The sequence below is a fragment of the Symphalangus syndactylus genome, chromosome 8 (assembly GCF_028878055.3).
Source record: "Symphalangus syndactylus isolate Jambi chromosome 8, NHGRI_mSymSyn1-v2.1_pri, whole genome shotgun sequence".
Taxonomy (NCBI): Eukaryota; Metazoa; Chordata; class Mammalia; order Primates; family Hylobatidae; genus Symphalangus; species Symphalangus syndactylus.
Window position 1 is genome coordinate 68,463,979 of NC_072430.2, and position 21,754 is coordinate 68,485,732.

General features: G+C 34.8%; 1 protein-coding gene across 1 annotated transcript in view; it reads left to right on the forward strand.

The window, feature by feature from the left end:
* LOC129487942 (cilia- and flagella-associated protein 47) overlaps window positions 1-21,754 on the forward strand; it is a 477,840-nt gene that overhangs the window by 370,686 nt on the left and 85,400 nt on the right. The window contains exons 50-53 of the mRNA XM_055289494.2: window positions 189-317; window positions 5,287-5,384; window positions 18,923-19,098; window positions 21,014-21,121. Of these exons, the coding sequence (XP_055145469.1) occupies window positions 189-317; window positions 5,287-5,384; window positions 18,923-19,098; window positions 21,014-21,121 (511 nt within the window). The remainder of the gene's footprint in view (window positions 1-188; window positions 318-5,286; window positions 5,385-18,922; window positions 19,099-21,013; window positions 21,122-21,754) is intronic.

The window sequence follows — 21,754 nt, forward strand, 5'->3', positions numbered from 1 at the left end:
CCCTTTCCTTGAGCTTTTCCTTAAAATGTTCTGAATATGTATCAGGTTTATTTCTAATACATCTAGAATTAATTTTTGCTTTATATTTGTATGTTTTAAGCCAGAGTAACTTTAATATCTGTAGCTTACCTGTTGTTTTAGAAAACTAAACCCTGATTAATAGGGCATCTTGTACTTATGTGTTGTAGGTACAATTACATTTTCTACTACAAGAAGGAAACATGATGATTATGAGGAAGACACAGATCAAGATCAAGCCCTCTCCTCTCGTGATTCAACAGCAGAACAATCTAGCATTTTGGATGATGCAGCCACATGTAAGTTTATTATGACAGAGTTTCACTATTAGTTTGCATAAATCCAAATCATCATTCACTTTTGAATGAAATAGATAGTTTACATGCATAATACATATCCAAATTTGTATTGCATATTTCTGTAAGAATTTTATTATTTCAGTATTAACTATATGTAGCATATATTCTGGAGTTCCACTGCTATTAATGTCAATAGTATCAAAATACTTCAGCTAGAAGGGTGCCCACTCTTTCATAATTGAAAAGCTTTACATATTTTTCTGTCACTATACAAAAGCATACAGCAAATTTCTAATAAAATATTAATGAGTGTATTGTTTTAATAATGTAATATGCCTTGCTTACTTCAATATAAGAGATACTAGCAATCTTCCTCATATGCCAAAGAAACTAAACACTATTTTTCCCCCTATATTAAAAAGCTTTATTTGAATGTTGTTAAACATCATGTCTTTTTAGTACAAGTTCCAAGTAAAATAAGGTGATGAGGAGTTGGAATACTCAGGGCAGGTTTCCTGGAAATGGGTGAATGAGTTTTTCTTTTATGGGTGAGTAGCAGGGATGCAAGGTCTTAGTAAAGAAAAGTGGTTGAACAGGGACAAACTTGTGGAGGCATTTTAAATGTTATACAAAAGAAGAAATCTTTGTTGAATGAATTTGTATTAGATAGCATTCTTCACAGAAACAGAAATGATGGAGTGTGTGTGTCTGTGTGTATTGAGAGAGAGAGAAAGATTTGCAATTGACACCATTGTGGGAGCTGGTAAATCTAAAATCTGCAAGGCAAGCCATCAGGCTAAAAAGTCAATGTCAATGTTGCAGCCTTGAGTCCAAATTCCCCAGGATAGGACAGGCAGGCTGGAAATTCAGGCAGTGTTTCTATGTTACAGTCTGGAGAAATAATTGCTTCTTTTTGGAGGAACATCAGTGGTTGCACTTAAGGCCTTCAACTCATTGGAGGAGGCCTACTCAATGGAGGATAATTTGCTTTACTCAAATTATACTAACATAAATGTTAATCACATTTCTAAAATAGCTTCACAGGAACATCTAGACTAGTGTTTGTTCATACAACTGGGCAGTATAGCCCAGCAAAATTGACACATGAAATTAAGCATCACAGAATCCATGGACTAAAGAGTGGTATTTAGGAATATTCAAAATGATTTGGGAAGAGAAGTTGGGCCAGTTAGACTACTGCAACAGCAAATTGAGTTTAAAGTGAAGACAACCAGGTCTTTTATGGTGGTGGTGGTGATGGAAATATAGAAATATCACTAAAGATGAGAAATATTTCAGAGACAAGCATTGGATGACTGTCCTTATAGAAGATAACAAAAAAGGGCATTGATTCCAAAAAATAATAATAGAATTTGTTTGTATTTTGGTCAATAGAAAAAAAAAAGAAATTCAGAAGGAAAGAAAAAAGTTTTGGAGATTGTAACACTTAGCAAAGTTTTGCACTTCGTGATGTTGATCCGACATCAAGATATTTACATAGCAATATCCAGTTGCCAATTGAATCTTTGTAGCTGAAACTAGGAAAAAAACAATATTAACATGAGTTGTAAAGGTTTAGGGTCTTTTTCAGTGAAATCATGCAGGTGAGACAAAGGAATAGATAATTGCTGTAGATGTGTTATGTTAAAAGTTAAATCCTCATTAATATCTAGGGCAGAAGAACCATGAAGGAAAACCTTCATGAGGGTTAAAGTGTTCAGAAGAATTTGAAGGAAAATCAAAATATTATGATTTTATGTTAATAGGCTAAAAAAGACTGATCTCTAATAAACATACTAACCTACATATTAACAGATTGAAAGATAGATTAAAAGCTGGGAAAAATGTACCTGACAACATTAAGGTATCCCTAATTCTTCAGACAGGTCTTTTCATATCCTTACTCTCAGACAGAATCAACTTTTCCCCTATAATAACATGGATTCTTTTTTAAAGACTGCTCCACAGTATATTTATTTTCAATTAGAGAAATCTTCTAGCTTTCCTCTCATCAAAGAAATGAAAGCAACACCTAAATCAGAATGTTTTAACCTTCCGAATAGGAAAATATGAAAGATAATGGTAACACCCATTTTTAATGAGAATCAGATCAAAAGATGCAATCTCATGCATTACAACAGAAATTTAAATGGATAAAAACTTTTCTAAGACAACATTTATAGTATGTTTAAACTTTTAATAATTTTTTATCTCCTTCAATCCAATGATTCATTCTAAGGGATTTGTCAGAATATTCAAAGATATACAAAAAATATGACATTTAAGAATGTTTCTTTTGTGATACATTGAATAATTGAAACTAAAGTTTTAATAGTGAATATTTTCTGAATAATATAAATGTGTATATTTTTATGTACATATGAATGTATCAATTATGTATATTGTATACACCCCAGTATATTTATGTGTGTATGTCTATAAATCCATATCTTTGTTGATATTTTGAGTCTGGAATTTTATACAAATATATTAAGTAGCTGTCATTTAGTCATGAAATTATGAAGAACTTTCATTTTCATACTATTCAGGAATTCCTGAAATCACTATAGTGAATGCTATTGATTTTATAATTAGAAAAATATTTTAATTTAAGGTTCAGAGTTAAAAAAACGATCATGATTTTGTTGTTGTTTTCATCAATAAATCATTCACCAATCCCACTCTAATCAATAAATTCATACTCAGTGTACATGTTTAGCACTGTAGGAACTAAATCAGCTATATCACAACACTGCCACTTGTGATACTCACAGTAATTATAAATAATAGGTGTTATTGTCCCTGCGATGGTTAATTTTATGTGTCAACTTAGCCAGGCCACAGGGCCCAGATATTTGGTCAACTTTAATGTTTCTGAGAAAGTGTTTTTTGGATGAGATTAACATTTGAATCCATGGACTCTGAGTAAAGCAGATTACCCTCCATAATGTGGTTGAGCTTCATCCAATCAGTTGAAAACCTTAGTAAAATAAAATCTCACCTACTTCAATATACTTCAGATTTTGGATTTACCAAGCCTCCACAGTTGTGTGAGCCAATTTCTTAAAATCTCTCTCTTTCTCTCTCTTCTTTACACATCCTGCTAGTTCCATCTCTCTGAAGAACCATGACAAATATAGTCCCCGTTCCACAAATGGGCAGACTCTTGAGATTCTTTGCCAAAAATCACAAACTAATGGTGGTCACATTGGGATTTGAACCCTGGTTTTATAACTCTGAGTCATTCCACTGATCTTTGCACTAACCCAGAGTCATGAAGCAATCTCCTCAGTCATAGCTACTGTTTATTTCCAGAATTATTTTCTCTGTGAGTTCAGTGTGGGTTAAAACATTGGAAAGGCCCAGATAAAATATGCATAAGCTACCTAGAAGGGAAAACACTTTTCATTTTAAGAACTTTGATTTATTTTGTGAGAAGTCACGTTTAAGTGTCATGAAAGCACTTAAAGTGCTTTTATAAAATTGAAGGAGCAAATGTGAGCAGAGGCTTCCTTAATAATCTCTCATCAGTATAAATTTGGTAACCTTATTTTCTGCACATTTCTGCTTTTAAGGGAATGAACTGATGTCTGAAAAATAAACAAGTACAGGAGTCAGTTCAAAATGTGGAAATAAATTTGCCCTCAAGAACTCCTCATAGTTATTTGGAATAAGAATTCAACTGGGTCTTATTAATTGTAACTATTTTTTCTCTTTCTCCCTCTTACTGGCTGTTTACTTTAAATATCTGGATTGTTCTCGGGTCCACCAATCTTATAAGTATTTTAGATACCTAAAGTGTTGAAACAGGATGCAAAATAGTACAATATAGTATGGTACAGAACAGTGCAGTGCAGTAAAATACAATGTCATGCAATACAATCCAATACAAAGCTACGAATGCCATACAGTGCAATACAACACAATACGATGCTATTCACTGTCATACAGTGCCATACAATACAGTACAATGCAATGCAAAACATATACTCATGAAAAACCTTTTCAGTAGAGAGAAACACTGAGAATTCCACTAGTTTGTGCTTCTTATTTCATAGATGAGGAAACTGAGGCCCAAAGAGGTTAGCAATTTACCTAAATAAGTTAATCTGGCGTAACAGTTCTTGAAATCTTTTAAACATGACAATACTGATGTGAATATGTATGCAATTTACTGAAATTGGAGGACAGTCTTAAACCATGACCTAGTTCAACACAGGAAAACAAAAGAACATCAAAATGGGAAGCTGAACAGAGAGGAAAAACAAAACTGAATTTGACGGACATAAAAAGCCTTTTTATGAAGGGCCTGGTTGATGAGGACTCCAGTTTTAGCATGAGGGAGTATGGTTTTGGTTATCATCAGGGGCAGAATTGCCTGCTTTTTAAAAATATTAGGGAAGCAAGATATAAAAATAATTGTCTCACGACTTAGTCTATGTCCCTTTCAGAATTTCCTTGGGGTAAATTCTTAGGATCCTTTTTCACATTTTCAGGAAACATGCAATCTCATTTTCCTGACTTTCTCCTTATACTAGATTCTTACGGTCCTGGAAATGTAGCATTGTAAATTGTAATGACTTATTTAGATATATCTATGTACAAATACATGAATAGTTTATCAATGAGAAAAAAGATTGGTTATTTCTTTTTGAAACATTAATCCTTAACTTAAAAGTAAAACATTTCAAAATTCATTTTATGGAAGAACTTAATGAGTTACTGGCATAGGTATAGGGCCAGGAACTTGTACAGGACATTCTCTTGGCCATGCAAGGATGGAGCTTCTCTTATTCCTCACTAACAGTGATAAAAACATCTTCTCACCCTTTCTTCAGCTGTCTTGACAAAGAGTCCATTTAAAAAAAAGGTTGAAAGTGATGCCTGTTCATGATTCTCAAATGTGTATGTTAAGTGTGGTATTCTGAAGTCTATATTAAAAAGTGTTTTGTTTTGTTTTGTTTTTCAGATGGTAATTTTAACAATTTAAGATTCTGGTATAATCTTGAGATCCATAGCACTCCTGGACCACCCATAGAGATTATGGAAATAACATGTATTGCTCTGGTAAGTGCCCATTACATGTTCATGGACTCTGTCATTTTGTGAGCACTCAGACCTTTTGTTGTATATTATTTACTGTCCCTAAAAACGTCTGTATCAGATGATTGTATTAAGATAAATTAGTCAATCATAGCAATTTTATTTTTAAATCTAGTACTATGGACTTTAAATGTTTTTGGAAAACATCTTTTAGTTATATGTTATAGTGACTGCATTGATTAGCATTCTATCTGTTTCAGAAGTTACTAGAGCAAACTTAACCTTAGCCTACATGTTTGTTCACACATAGATGATAAAAACAGGATTGTGCTTCTACACTCTTTCAGCATTGCTTTTTCATGGTTTCTACAGCAGACCTTTCACTTGGAAACATATTTGGAGCAACTGGCATACATTTGGGGTTTCCATTAATACTCGGAATAGATTTGTCTGATGTGAATTACTAAAATGTTACTAAATTTGTGTCCAAAATTATTTAATAAAGTTAAATATTAAGAGTCTTATTTTAAATGAAACATGAGGACAATATTGCTATTAACAATGTTTTAATTAAATTTAGTTTCCTTATTGTTAGTACTGAAATATTTAAATTGATAATAATAAATATTATTTTTATTTTTAAATATGTGGATAGATTTCTTTATAGGATTGATTACTTAGAATCTTGAACTTTGGTTCCAATAAAGAGAAAGTAAAAAAAAAAAAAGATTTAAAATACTATAAGTTTACAAATTGATTATTTGCCCACCTGATTTCTGGGTAAATCTCCATTTAGGCATAGAAGATGAATGATTAAAATTTTGAAATGTGCTCAAGTATAGATTGCAAAAGCATTATCTTCTAAGTGGAAAAGTATTTAATATGACGGCAGGATCATTCCACTCAATGAAAATGTCTTATTTCTGTGAATCGGTTACCACTGCCGTGTAAAATCTTCCTTAAATGTTATTTTAAAATATACATTAAAATGTATCCCTTTATCAAGACGTAGAGAAAAAAATTTAAATAGGCTTTGAAAAAATTGAGTGCATGATGTAGCACCTCAGAAAAGGAGAAATTGGCTTTCTTATTAACTATATGCTTAAAATAGGAATAGAGATGACAAAATATGCAAAATAGAAATAAATACAATTTTAAAATAAATTATAGATGGTCAATTGTTGCATCTTCTCATTAAATGGTGTATAAAGTGCTTTTTTTCTGCAAGAGCTATTAATCCTTCAAGAAAATACTGATAGAAATTGAGATTTCTATAGCTGTCAACCTTAAAAGATGAAGACTGTCACACACCATCAGGGTACTTTATGTGGATGTGTAAGAAGATTGAGCAAAAAGCAAAAACAAACAAAAAACCAAAACCAAAAAACCACTACTTATCTCTTTGAATGAGAAATTTCAAATATGTTTTCATTTATGAAATTAAATTTGCATATACCCTTTCAGGATTATATTATTTTAATAAATAAAGTACTTTTGAATAATGGCCCTTGTTCATTTTTCATCAAGGACTTGCCCCTCCCCATGTATATTATAATGTAATCCTAATTCAGTTTGTACTGATTTCCTATAAGTTTTCAATTTAAACCTCTTTTTGTTTTGGCACTACAGTGGGATATGTGTAACTCGTCTTATGCACATATACATTTCTAATTGCTATCATTATTGCTTTTATTATTCATTATGAACAGTTAGCATAGTTATTTCATAAATATACTTAAATAATATTCTTTCATGGTCTACTTAGATTAAAACGCAATTATCAAATCCCCTTTTCATTGAGTAGTTTTACATTATAATGCAGGAGCGAAACTTCTTAACACATGACAGCTGCTAGATAGTTCCCTTTGTTACTATAGGCAGGTTTACTGTATTAATTAAATGTTCACATTTAACTGAGATTTGTTGAGCAGGGACATCTTTTTCAACTAAGTTTACCAACTTAGGCTATCGTGGCTAGTGATGTTGCCAAATTATTAAGTTTTCTCACGTTTCTAGTCATAATTGTCGAAGGTAAAAATCTATTCCCTCTTTAACTTTCAGACATGAAGATTTATTTACTAGAGATAGTATGATCTCTTTTAAATAATGCCATCAAATGAAACCTTTGTCCATTCTTTGAAGAAGATGCTTTCCGACTACTTTCAGAAGTATACTAAAATTGTGGTCCTCACTTGTATATTATTTCCTAATATTATTGACTGCATATTCTGTTCAGATGAATCATTTGAAAAATACTTTATTTAAACTTTATACCTCCAGATGTGGCAATGGTGCACTCAAGATACTAAGCCATCTCTTATTTTTTTATCTGCATCTCAGTTTTTATTACATTCAACTCAATTTCCACATTTTTTCTACAGATGAGTGATTGATCAGAATCTCTCTAAAATAGGGTTCATGTAAGAAATACTTACAATCTTGAAACACATATATTTGGTTACTTCTTGCTGCAGGTTCCAAAACCAGATTACATTCTCAGTAAATAATACTTGCTTGTTAGTAGTGCATTCTCTGTTGGCGTAAAGTATTTAGGATTTCCTTTGGAAATTTTAACATGTAATAGCTGCTGTTCCATTTTGTGTGATCTTAAAAATCTCTTGTATGTCATATAGTTTGGCTATGGGAGAATGATGACAATAACCCGCTGTCTTTCCACTGACACTCAATAACTCTAATGTATAGCACTGAGCTATAAATATTTTGTGGAAACAAAACTTAAGTGTGTGCGCAACTCTTTATATAATTTCCATTTTAAACAGCCATAGCCTTCAAAATACTTACTTCATTGTCAGTGAAAATTGCATGATCATTTATTTCTTTCTGAGCTTTTAATTCTATAAACAACCTTCAATGAAATTCACTATATTGTTAATAAAGAGATCCAGAAATCTCTCCACAAACTAGCAAAAGAGAAGCACAGTTAAAAACACTGTTAATCTTCTTGGTGTCAAATATAAAAGCATCCATACAAAACAACACAAGTGAGACCAGGTGCGGTGGCTTATGCCTGTAATCTCAGCACTTTGGGAGGTCAAGGTGGTAGGCTTGCTTGAGCTTGGGAGTTTGAGACCAGCCTGGGCAACATAGTGAGACCTTGTCTCTAGTAAAAAAAATAAAAAATAAAAATTTAAAAAACACATGTGAGTTGCCAACCATTTTTAAAAAGTTTTAGTTTTAGCTCCGTAAATTCAAAAATATATTTTGAGTTACTGTTTTCAATGTATTTTCTTCTTTCATCCTTTTTTTTTTTTTTTTTTTTGATGGAGTTTCGCTCTTGTTGCCCAGGCTAGAGTGCAATGGCATGATCTTGGCTCACCACAACCTCCGCCTCCCGGGTTCAAGCAATTCTCCTGCCTTGGCCTCCTGAGTAGCTGGGATTACAGGCATGTGCCATCATGGCCAGCTAATTTTGTATTTTTAGTGGAGATGGGGTTTCTCCATGTTGGTCAGGCTGGTCTTGAACTCCCGACCTTAGATGATCCACCCCCCGCCTCAGCTTCCCAAAGTGCTGGGATTACAGGCATGAGCCACCGCACCCGGGCCTCTTTCATACTTTTTATACTTTATTTTTCTAGATGAAAGATCATATATCATAAGTGTTGTCCATGACATTGAAATTTTTCTTCCTCATGAAATGTTGAGGAAGCAAAATTAGAATTCTGCTTTTAATTTATCCTGACAAGTTGTAAAAAATTCTTAAATACTATTTTTTAATCCGGAAAAAATATCTCATGGTTTAATTTGAGTTAAATACAAAAAATGAAGATGTAGCTCTGGGGGGTATTTTGATTAATGTTGAAGACACTCATATAAAAAAATTCTATAAAAGTTAGAATTATGATAAAATCTCATCTCTAATCTGCCTATACTCTATTTTTAAAAAATTTAAAGCACTTGTTGGCGCCCAAAAGATATAATGTTCTTCCTAAAATTATAGAGCTAATATACTTGGATTTAATATCTACATTAATTGCCAGAATATTTTCTGATTCATTTACTTATTTCTAAATTCTGAATTGATTTTGTATATAATGTCTGTGGCTTTAAAGATCAGCAATAATTAGCCACTTTCACTTCAACTGACAGTGGACTCAAGGCCATGCCTAGAGTTAAACTGTCAACTGTCTGCACTTCACTGAAGTGCCTCATTAAAGGGAAAAGGTTGTGTGGGGGGGAGGGTCTGCTGTCCAAATAAGGTGCTCTGCCAAATGGACAAAAGGAAGGCTGCCTTCATTCTCTCTTTCTCTCTCAGTCTCCCCCGATCGTCCCATTCTCCCTCCACACCCTCTCTTCCTCCCTCCCTCTTCCCTTCCCCCTCCCTGCCCCTCGCCCCTCACCTTAGTTCTTTTTATTTTTTCATCAAAGTCATCTATACTGGCCAAGCTCTGTGCTCTGAAGGCTGATTCCTTTTCTAGTTTTCACACATACAACTTTTCCAGTAACGACTCTGTATAGAATTTCAACAAACAAAGCTTTTCAGGAAATTTTTACTACTAGTTAAAGCAAGAATGCTGACCTGTATTGACAGAGTATCTAGGTAGTCATAATGAATTCTATTGACACTCTTTGTTCATAATTACCAACAATGCTGTTCTGGTTAGATATGATGTTAACCAGTGTGATTTGCAGAAATGACATGGAAATAGAGATTTAGCTATTTACTCTTAAAAACAGAGAGTGAGATAAACAGCTGATTTTAGAAGCTGAACTTAGGTTTGTCTTTACTTTCTGGTAAACTCAGTCAGCTTCAGTTCCCTCTGAGGTCAGATTCAGCTCCTTCTCAGTGTTCTCATGCTCCGTTCTCCTGGGTGTTATGGAGAGGTTAAAAGGAAACTTAGAGGGCATCCTGACTCCAAGTTCAGAGATGGAGGGAATTTGGTCCTGACATCAGCAATATAAAAGTCTTACTGGCTAGTCATTGAATATCAAGGGGCTCTCCCCATCAAATTTCATGTAGCCCCAAAGGGGCACAGCAGAACATCCTTAAGGCTTCCTAAATTCCAGTGAAAAGTCACTAAAGCAGCTGAGATAGGACAGGAATTTAGGAGGAAGTTTAAGTCTTGAGTAAAGTGTGTGTTTTCTGTCTGTCGCCCCCACCAGCTGAGGAAAACTCAATTTTTTCTTTATTGGCTATTAACACTGGCTAGGCAGGTTTTCTCCAAAAACTATGGTTTGTATCAGAGTCATAGAATCAAAACAAAACAAAATAAAATATCTAAAACAAGAGTATGTTGGAAAAAATAGATGAACTTTCTTTTCCTTGCATTCAGGGTATAGCAACCCCACCCAGTGTGCAGTGAGCTTAGAAAGCTTTAGCATTGGAAATTCGGTGAGGGTAATGGAGTGAGGTGACCTGGGTTAATATGGCAAACTGTCAACCTATTGTACCTGATGAGGAAAAGCTAGCATTAGCTCTGATGGAAACAATCTAATTTGTGATTTTGTGGGCAAGTTCAAATTTTACATAATGAGTAAAGAAGTCGTTCTAAAACTCAAATCGTACCTTGGAAATTTTGAGATGAAAAATTATAATTGTTTTGAGATATCTCTGTATTTCTGAGTGAAATGGTGTTTAGGGGATAGAAAGGAATGAGTCAGGTAAGAAAATCATAACTGTCCATTCCTTCTTGTGTAGGTCTTTAAGTCAGGAGTATATTAATTAGTTGAAATCAACATCACAGCTAGCTGAAAGACCGTTATTTCAATTAAAGTTCACAAAACATTCCAAAGTAAAACAATTTTTGGCTACTCTGTCATTATGAACTATTCATGCCTCTGCCTTCTTCCGTAAATGCAGATGAAGAAGAATTGACTGAACATGACATTGGATTCATTTATACAAGTTCAAACACCTGACATGCAAAAAAAAAAAAAAAAACCAACATGGCAAATACCCACTCACTGTGTCAAGAATTACCCCCTGGGGTACCCCATACCCTATGATTATTAAATCATGTGTAATGTATCTAAGCACTGTTTGCTTAACTCGTGACAAACACTCTTCAAAATGGCTGGCCTACATGGTCATTCAGAGTTAGCATTTTAATAATTCACACACATGCATATACATATATATGTATACTTACATGTATATATGTAGAGAATAAATACATAGAGAATACATACACACATATACGGCGGGGGAGGTGGAATGCTATCTTAAACAGTTAGGCAGGAGGTTACTTCCTAGGGATCGGTCCTTGCAATTAGAAATATTTCTATTTTTAATAGTTTTCTTTTCTCTCTCAAGGTTATGGAGTGTGTCTGAATACAAATTAGTAAACTTTAGGCTCTTCCAGTGTTTTCTGGCTTTTTCGCAACTCCCAGGTGCCTATTAATGCATCCTCAACATACATGTCCCCCAGTCTGGCATTAGCAAACCACCTTGATTGCATCTCAGCATTCTATACATTTCAAGTCATATGGTGGAGGATTGGGGATTGGGGTGGGTATAAGGTATGACATCATTAGATACAGTGTTGTACAGATGAAAATAGCAAAGGAATGACAATGGTGTTTCTAAATATAGCTGTCTACATGGTTTATTTGAGTTCTGACTTTTCAATTTAGGAAAGTTATTAACCCAGATTACAATGATCACTTCCTCTCAATTACATGATACTTTCAAAATACCCATTAGTTCAATTTGTTTACTGACTTGATAATGTTTTCAAATTGAATAAAATTAGAATTGAAGATTTCCTCAATAATATGCCTTACTTAATATTATTGTGTGTTTTCTCCTCAGAAATAGTCCTTTTATAATGAACTTGTGATTATCTTCTGAGAGATGGTATGGTGAAAATGCTTCATGCTAGTGCATATTGAATTGTCATTGACTCAATTAAGTGATTATGTGGAAGTAAATAATCTTTATTTATTCTGACCAAGGAGGAAATGATGAAGTGTTTATTGCACTCAGTGAATTATACTTTTCCTCTTAGAGTAGGTGTGAACCAGCAACCAACTGACGAAGTGATAAGGCAATAAAGTCTTTCTCCCATCTGAAACTGCTGTCTTCACCCAGTAACTTTCAAGTAAAGAGGCAGGCTGAATTAACTGGAGACTTTTAAACTCCTTTTGAGTTAGATTTTTACGAAGTTGCTTTATTATTTAGTTAACAGTTGTGATTATCCAACATATCAGACATATCAATAATTATATATAATATGTAATATGTAATGTATATGTAATACATAATATATAATGTATAATATGTATATACATACACACAAACACTAAATCATCTCATAAATTGCACATTTTATTTTCTGATGAGTATTTACTGGGTATCTCTGATATTCCTGACACTGTTCTAGATGCTAAGGAACAGTGATGAACAATACAAGCAAGGCCCCTATTTGCATGGAGCTACCATTCTAGTGGAGTTAGAAAATGAATAAAATAACTGAAATGGGATGTTTCCTGGGAAGTTCTCCTTTTATCCCAGATTTTCAAATGAAGTCACAAACCTGGGAACCGTAGATAATTATATTTCCATATTATGAAAGTGGTTGCTGTCTTGTTTAAGACTCTGTAAATACAGTATTCAGAGTATATCTAGCTGATACAGCAAACAAACCCTAAATTTGCAATGGCTAAACACAGTAAAAGTTTTTAACAATTGTAACATTCTAGTGAATGTGTCCCTGGTTGGTGGGTGGCATACTCCATGTTGTGATTCAGGGAGCAAGGTTTGTTCCGTGTTGTGATTCAGAGAGCAAGGTTCGTTCCATCTTGTGATTCCTTCCTTTTTAGGCACTCAGAGGTTCCCACATATAGCTGGAGAAAAAGAAAGCAGAGAGAAGAGAATTTCCAATAGTTTTAATGGCCTTGACACACAGGTGACACATCACTTTCACTCACATACAATTGGAGAAAATTAGTGACACAGCTATGCCCAGGTGAAAGAGGGTCTGGGAAATGGAATCTCTAGTTGGACAGCCACTGCCAAGTGACATCTTCATGCCATGAAAGGGGAACATAGGATTTTAATGGAGAGATGATGTTTCTGGCACATCAAGGGAGGGGAGGCATCTTTAGCCCATCACCCATTTACAGCTCGTTTCTATGATGGCCAGAACAAAAAGACAGTGGGAGTGTCTTCTTTAAGGAGGGGAAGCTAATAGTTTAATGCCCCTGGCTCTTGGTGAGTTCCTACCAACAGAATGGACCACAGAGGGAGGGAAGGTGGTTAGAGTGAGAGCAAGATGCGCTTTCATCGGCACAAGTCAAGATGTAGTGGGCCAAAGTGAATTTGACATAATGAAATAAGGCTAGGCTTGAGCTTATTTGAAAGGACCCAACCCAAGAAACATTCTTCTAGGGTGAGAAGACTCCAGGACAGTCTACATGAGGGTAATTCAAGATAGAAGAAGGCAAAAGGAACTTACATAGTAACCTGGGTAAGATCAGGTAGCACCAATTAAGTAAGTGTGTATTGTTCTTCTACCTGTCATCTCATTTCATCCCGCAACCTGAAAGAGCCAGCCATGTCAGCACAATGATCATAGGAGAGAAAGCTGGAGTAGAGGGTTGAAAAGAGCAGGCCATGTTTACCTCCTTCCTCACAGGCGGTGTGCAAAATTCCCAGACAGGCCTGAGGGTGAGGATGAGGTGCCAGAAAGGATCAGGAGAAGACTTCAATTGCATGTGAGAAGAAAGTGTTGATTGATTTGAGATTTCTATAAATACCTCAAAATTAGACTCTTCTGGCACTGGGAGCCATCTTGAGATAATAATAGGGATGGAGGAAGGCAGCTCCTTCAGGGGTTTGGACAGCAGTAGCGGGAGGAGACTTTTCAGATTGCACTCCACTAAGGTTAGTCTATCCGGTGTACCTGTTACAATGACAATAGATGACTGAGGTAAATTTAGATAGTGATAATTCTATGAACAAAAATATCCCAGGGTAACATTGAGGGTGGCTTGAAGACTGTGGCAATGCACCCAACTAGAGAGACTAACGGTGCAGAAGCCCTCAGAACAAAATGAGCTCAGTGGGAAGGGACACAACAGGAAGGAGCGTAGGCAGTTCAGAAGCAGGGAAGAGGTAGAGAGGCCAGAGCCGGACAGGAAAGGTTGCAAGATTGATGGGGTAGAGGTGGGGCTGTTACTTGTGATTAGAGTTTTTGAGGTGTTTGCAGAGCCAGATCTCCTGGGGCCTCAAAAGGCAAGAAGAAAGATTTTAGTCTATGTGCATTTAGCCAATAGAGGGTGTAAATGCAATGAATGACCTGATTTAATTTATGTTTTAAAACTTCTCCATAAGTTCCTTCCATTGTAAGAAAATATATAAATTATATATATGGGTCGGGCACAGTGGCTCACGCCTGTAATCCCAGCAGTTTGGGAGCCCGAGGCAGGCAGATCAGGAGGTCGAGACCATCCTGGCTAACACAGTGAAACCGCGTCTCTACTAAAAATACAAAAAAAATTAGCCAGGCGTGGTGGCAGGCGCCTGTAGTCCCAGCTACTCAGGAGGCTGAGGCAGGAGAATGGCGTGAACCCGGGAGGTGGAGCTTGCAGTGAGCCGAGATCGTGCCACTGCACTTCAGCCTGGGCGACAGAGCGAGACTCCATCTAAAAAATAAAATAAAAATAAAAATAAAAATAAATAAATATGTATGTGTATGAATATATATATATAAATGCTGAAAATATCTAATATTTGTTTTAAAAGTGTGTAGGTATTCAAACTTCCTCTGAAAAGCTTTATAATGAGCAAAATTCAATACAACTGTTTTTATATAGTTTAAGAGAGTATTCCACTTCTACATGAGTGGTTAAATGTTTTAATTATTTTCAATTTCAGCATCTTGTGAATGTCTTTTCTGTTTTAAAATTTTTACTTGTATTTCACGGGATTAAATATGCATTGTTTAGTCCTGTTACAAAGGAGTCTGAGAAATGGAAGCAATTTCTTTAAACAGCCATTATGTTTGCTACAATATTCCTAAGTACAAGCCAGAAAAAATATTGGGACACCTTATAAAAGAATGCTTTCTATCATTAAACCTAAAAGAGCCCATGTGAAGATGAAAGAAGGCTTTAGAAGTCATCATGTAATGTTCAGCCATTACTGTTTTACTTGAGTTTCAAAAAAAATCAGTCAAAACTGATTTATGTTTAATTCTGAACACAAATTAACTTTAAAAGCCTTCTCATGAAAGTGAAGGAATATGCCATTTGCAAAACAGACACCAACCAAGTATTTCAAACGTTTTTATGGAGTATTCACAGAATTCAGTGGACTGTGTACTTCTCATTTAGTAAGAGTTCTTTATAAAATAAAATGGAATGGGAGGTGGCAGGATAATTTAGCCAAAACAATCTTGTTTTAATCTTAATGTTTTATTTTGTATGGTATTTTCTCAAAATGGTTATGCATTTCTGTAATCATATAGATAATCAAAGAAAGTTGTTTCAAGAATAAACATGAATTTTGATCATCTTATAAAATGATGGATAACAAAAGTTTCTTCTCTTTAACTTAGTGAACATATCAAATAATTTAAAAATGTAATTTTACAACCTTAAGAAACATTGATATTTAGAAAAGCAATCTTCCCTAAAATTTTGAAGATATTTTGGCAGGTGGATATTTAAAATATAAATTATTCATTATGTTAGAGGTGTCATTTAAGATTTTTTTTCTTTTTTCTTTTTTTTTTGAGATGGAGTCTCGCTCTGTCACCCAGGCTGGAGTGCAGTGGTGTGATCTCGGCTCACTACAAGCTCCGCCTCCCGGGTTCACGCCATTCTCCTGCCTCAGCCTTCCGAGTAGCTGGGACTACAGGCGCCCGCCACCATGCCCGGCTAATTTTTTGTATTTTTAGTAGAGACGGGGTTTCACTGTGTTAGCCAGGATGGTCTCCATCTCCTGACCTCGTGATCCGCCTGCCTCAGCCTCCCAAAGTGCTGGGATTACAGGCGTGAGCCACCGCCCCTGGCTTAAGATTTTTTTTCTTTTTAAACCTAGAAGAAAATAATATCCAAACAATAATGAAATTTAGAAATCATTTTTGTAATATTATAGTTACATTTGAGATACTTTCTACCATCCTAGAAATATAGTACAGTTAATTAGAAACTTAAAGCTTTTGACTATAGTGAAACATTTATTTCTATTGAGTCTTGCTATTTTCAAAACTCCAAATAATTAGATTCCAGAGATTTTCAAGAGATTGCAGTACTGGTAGCGCTAAGCATTCAACGACTGCTCTCTGGAAGGCTGCTCTGTGAAGGATTTTGAGGATGTGTCCAGACCTACTGAATAAGAGTGAAATGATCAGTTAATAGTATTTGCCATGGATATTGAAAGGATGCCAAGGAGGAGCTGTGATTTAAGTACTCCATAGACACCATCCGTATTTCCCACTCTTAAGATCTGGCCAACTGTAGAATATTATGACACTTTTTGTACCACGAGAGCATGGTCTTGTTAAATAGGTTGTAGTTTACAAAGAAAATAGTATGTTTAATGTGATTTTGTTTCATTTTGTTTTCAAGACTTATATATGTAATAAGACTTCAAATCGTTCTATATTCCAATATTTATTCCTCTTTAGACCAGAATCTAAACCTAAATCTAATGTGTAGGTCACAACATGTGAGTGGCTCAACATGTGAATGGGAAATAGAATAGAATAAAAGGTAGTAGAAAGTATCAGAAAATATTACATGTGGTAAATGCAGGGATTGTTTTGTATGTGGTAAATGCAGGGATTGTTTTGTAAAACTTTTATGATATGTGTATGTGAACCACATTGTGATATAAAACAAATTATTCTGGGTTGTGTGGTTAAAACATTTTGAAACTCAGTGGTTTAGATTCTAGCATTTTTGCTTCTATGACAGGCTGTAGCATTCTGTTGAAGGGACACTGATCTTCTCTGAATAATGTCTGAGCAGTAGACCAGGACAAATGTCTAGGCCAGATGTGTCATTTCCATCTTCTGTCTTAAGCCCTGAGCAAAATCTCTAGGCTCATATTGGGTTGATAGTATTTCTTACCTTGGCATACCCTTTTTTCTAGTTGTTGTTAGTTTTGACCATTGGAAATTATTTAGAGGCCAAGTCCTCTGTCAACTTTATAAAATATGCCAGGTTACCCAGGAAATTAGTCACTGTTCAGTATTTTACATTTTACACTTTTGTTTTTTCTTCTTTATAATTATAAGCATGAATATTTTGCTGTAGAAGTTTAAATGCCCACTTATTTTAAGGATTCATAATTCTAATGTCTCTGAAACCATTGTAGAAGACTATTTTTCATTGCATTTATAATCAACACTGATTTCTAATAAGTGATATCTGCTCTAATCTAATTATTAGTTTGTATATATTCTTGGTTTCCACCTTTCTTCACCAGATGTTGTTCACCACACTAAATGTTGTTTCCATTCCTCTAAAATGTAGCATCCCTCCAACTCATTTATTTATTAGAGGTGATCAGGCAAATATTCTGAGCTAGGTCCTCTGAAACAGCCATAGACAAAGCTGTAATATCTACCTTGGAAATATGTTCCCAGAAGCTTAGTGAGAATTTTTTGTCACCCCTGTAACATGATTTGATAAATTTCATAACAGCTCCATGTTCTAAAGTACGTTTATTACCAAGCTTTGATTTATAATTGAAATGCTCAACCTTCTCCATTTCTTTAGATTGAAACATTTAGGCAAATGGAATTTGTTAAAATTGAGATGCATCCTGTCTACTAATTATCTTTACTACATTTGCTTCAATTATAGCATTTGATGTAGCAGAGATCATGGCTGAAATGGGATGCTTTATAAGTCATTAGCCAGGATGGGTCAGTATGAGGATCAGGAAATATCTTAGAACTTAAAGAGTGCCTTCCAGAGCTAAGACAGTGTACCTTGGGGGAAGGACAGGACAAACAAGAACAGAAGGAAGAAATCTAAACAGAAAGATGTATCATCAACACAATTTGACTTTTTAGTTTAGATTGTCCCTACTACTTGATGCTAAGGTACGTTGCTACTTTAAGTGTTTCCTTTGGATCAGCAGCAGCAGCATCATGTGGACACTTTTTAGAAATATAAATTTCAGACCCCATCCCAGAGCTACTGAATCTCTGGGATGGAGAAAGGCTGTGGGGGAGATGTGGATAAAAATCTGTCTTTTAGCAGGCTCTGTTGGTGATTCTTATGTACGATAAAGTTTGAGTACCATTCCTAGAGTAAACACTGAAAAATGGACCTCATAGAAATAATGATACCAGTGAAAAATATATTTTAAATGTAATTTTACAAATAGCTTTCATCCGTTTAGTTACATGGATCTCTGTGTAGTATTTGCTGTTGAAAAAAAATAAGGTTACAATTTTTCAAGGCTAATGAAAGAAGACATATAAGAGATTCAAAGCTAGTGAGATATATTCAATAGTAATATCAAGGAAAAAAAATAAAACAAATGGCCTTATATTATGTAATAATTTCCTTTACATTTCCTTTCATAGTATAATGACTTCATGCTGACACTAAAAGCTGATTACATATTTGTTGTATAATTCTAGGACAGCACTTGCATTGAAATACCTCTCTCTAATCCAAAAGATAGAGTTCTTCACTTAGATGTGCAGTTAACAAGTGCTGCCCTTAATGGGGATAATGAAATTACCCTGAGGCCACTAAAGTGCACCAAATATATGGTATGGTATTCTCCAGCAACTACAGGCTATAGCAATGAAAGGTATGGTTTGAGTGTGGCATTATATTTCATTGTTGATTCTTAGAAATTAACCTTTAAAATTTATTTTTTCTTATACTGTAATCATTAAAATTACACTTGCTCATAGTTTTAACTTTGTTTAATACTAGTCCCTGAAAAAATGTACTGACTTAGTTAGAATTAGCTTTTGCTTGCTTCAGTGCAAAAATAGTATTTATCAGAATATCAAATTAAATAATTTCTACATTTCTCCTTTTACCCCCTTTCACTTCACTTTTTACTGAGTAAATCTTTATGGATGCAAAAACTGAACAAATGAAAACAATTGCATGAGGACTAGGGATTAAACTTTCAATTTTCTTGATGAAAATTGGTTTATATATTTTACTTCTTAAATACAAATAATTCACTTGGAGGATGTAGAGGAATTAAAGTAATTAATTACAGTCATAATGTCCTACAATAAATATCTTGAACTTATTTCTGCTAACTGAAATTTTGCATCCTTTGACCAGTCTCTCCCCAAAGTTTGTGTCCCCTCCACCTCCCAGCGCCTGGTAACAGTAATCATTATACTTTCTGCTTCTGAGTTCAATTTTTAAAAATTCTACATATAGGTGAAATTTGTCTTTCTGTGCCTGGCTTATTTTATTTAATGTAACATCCTTCAGAATAACTCATATTGGTGCTTCAAGTACAGTATCCTACAATAGAAACCAGTAATTGTTATTTTAATGAGTCAGTAAATAAATGAATACATCTGTGAAATTTTAAAGGATAAAAATTATTATTCTGTGAAGCATGAAAATAAGAATATAACGTAAAAGGTACTATTTTGAAAAAATTATTAGAAATATGGGCTGGTCTTTTTGCCCCAGTAAGACTGCACAGGCTTTGTGAACATATACTGAATCTTGAATTTTCTTTATCAGCATACATTAAAAAAATTTTTGGCTAATACTTACTGTCTGCCTACTCTGTTATCATCACTGGGGCATGTATTTTACATACATAAACATAAAACTCTCATAGTAACTGTAAGAGGTAAGATTGATTCTTCCTATTTTATAAATGAGAAAATTGAAGCTCAAAAAGTTGACTTTTTCAAGACTGCACAAGTAAAATATGACAGAGCTGAGATACCATCCCAGTTATACTGTTTTTGTTTTTTTTTTTGAGACAGAGTCTCACTCTGTCGCCCGGGCTGGAGTGCAGTGGCGTGATCTCGGCTCACTGCAACCTCTGCCTCCCAGGTTCAAGCGATTCTCTAGCCTCAGCCTCCCGAATAGCCGGGATTACAGGCGACTGCCACTATACCCAGCTAATTTTTTGTGTTTTAATGGAGACGGGGGTTCCACCATATTGGCCAGGCTGGTCTCAAACTCCTGACCTCGTGATTCGCCTGCCTCAGCCTCCCAAAGTGCTAGGATTACAGGCGTGAGCCACCGCGCCCTGCCCCAGTTATACTTTTTTAGACTGTCACAAGCTCTGCTTCCCTGGGAGTTGAGAGTATGCTGATCATAAAGGAATTTCTCTAGAGCTATATGTCACTTGATAGCATTCACATGAAAATGCACATGCATTCAACTAAAACTAAATATGACTTAGTCACAGTTAAAAAGCAGGGCTTTTACTGTTCCACCTTCTGCAAGACATTTAAAATATTCATGTTTAAACATTTTTATTAATCTAACAGGCATTTATTAAACAGATATTAATGACAACAACACTGCTTTTCTTGAATAATGAAGTGATTTTCTCAACCAAAAATGAAAAATTAAAAATACATCTACAAAAAGATTAGTATGTGTTACAGAGTAGTTATTAAGTGTATTTAAAATCAACTATTTATACTAGTTTGGAGTATACTTCTTCTGCCCAATTTATTACACAAACTAAAACTGCTGACAAAATTTTGTGCATTTCTCTCCACCAGCATTATTTTTCAGCCTGAAATGGCTGAAGAGTTCTGGTATTTACTGAAATTAACTATTGAATTACCAAAACCAACCACAATGCCAGAAATACAGTGCGACCTTGGCAAGTAAGTTCTACTTAATAGATAAAGTTATTGCTTGCAAGAAAAATAGTTAATCTATTACAATATTGTTATAATGCATTCAGTTTCTAAAATAAAGAATAAATATATTTTTAGTCATTGATTTTTTTTTTCCCTGGGGAAGGTTTGATATGTAAACTACCCTGTGGAAAACTTGTCAAAAACAAATCAGGACTTAGCAAGGAAAGAGTTTTATTCAAAAGGATTATTACAAGGGATATAAAGGGACCATTGCAATCGGGAAAGACACCCATCTTAGAAGTCTACAAGGGTTTACAAAATCAAACAGAAAAAAGTTCGTCTTTTATAAAGTAAAGGAAGGTCAAGCAGATATAGACAGAGTCTTTGGAAGGAAAGCTGGACAAGCAAGGGAAAATGGCCAGTGATGTCTAACAGGAAAAGGGTTTTACTGTGGTCAGCTAATTCCCAGGAGAAGCTGAGAAAGGGTCATGTTACTTTGTGTGTCTGCATGCTTGTTTAGGCTTAGGACAAGCAGAGTTCAGGGGCTGGTGGGAAGGAGAGAAACCTGGCAAACTTTCCTCAAGGCAAAGCAGAGGTAAGCAATGAACAACTGTGAACATTTGGTCAGTGGGTTAATGCCGTGATCCCTTGAGATGT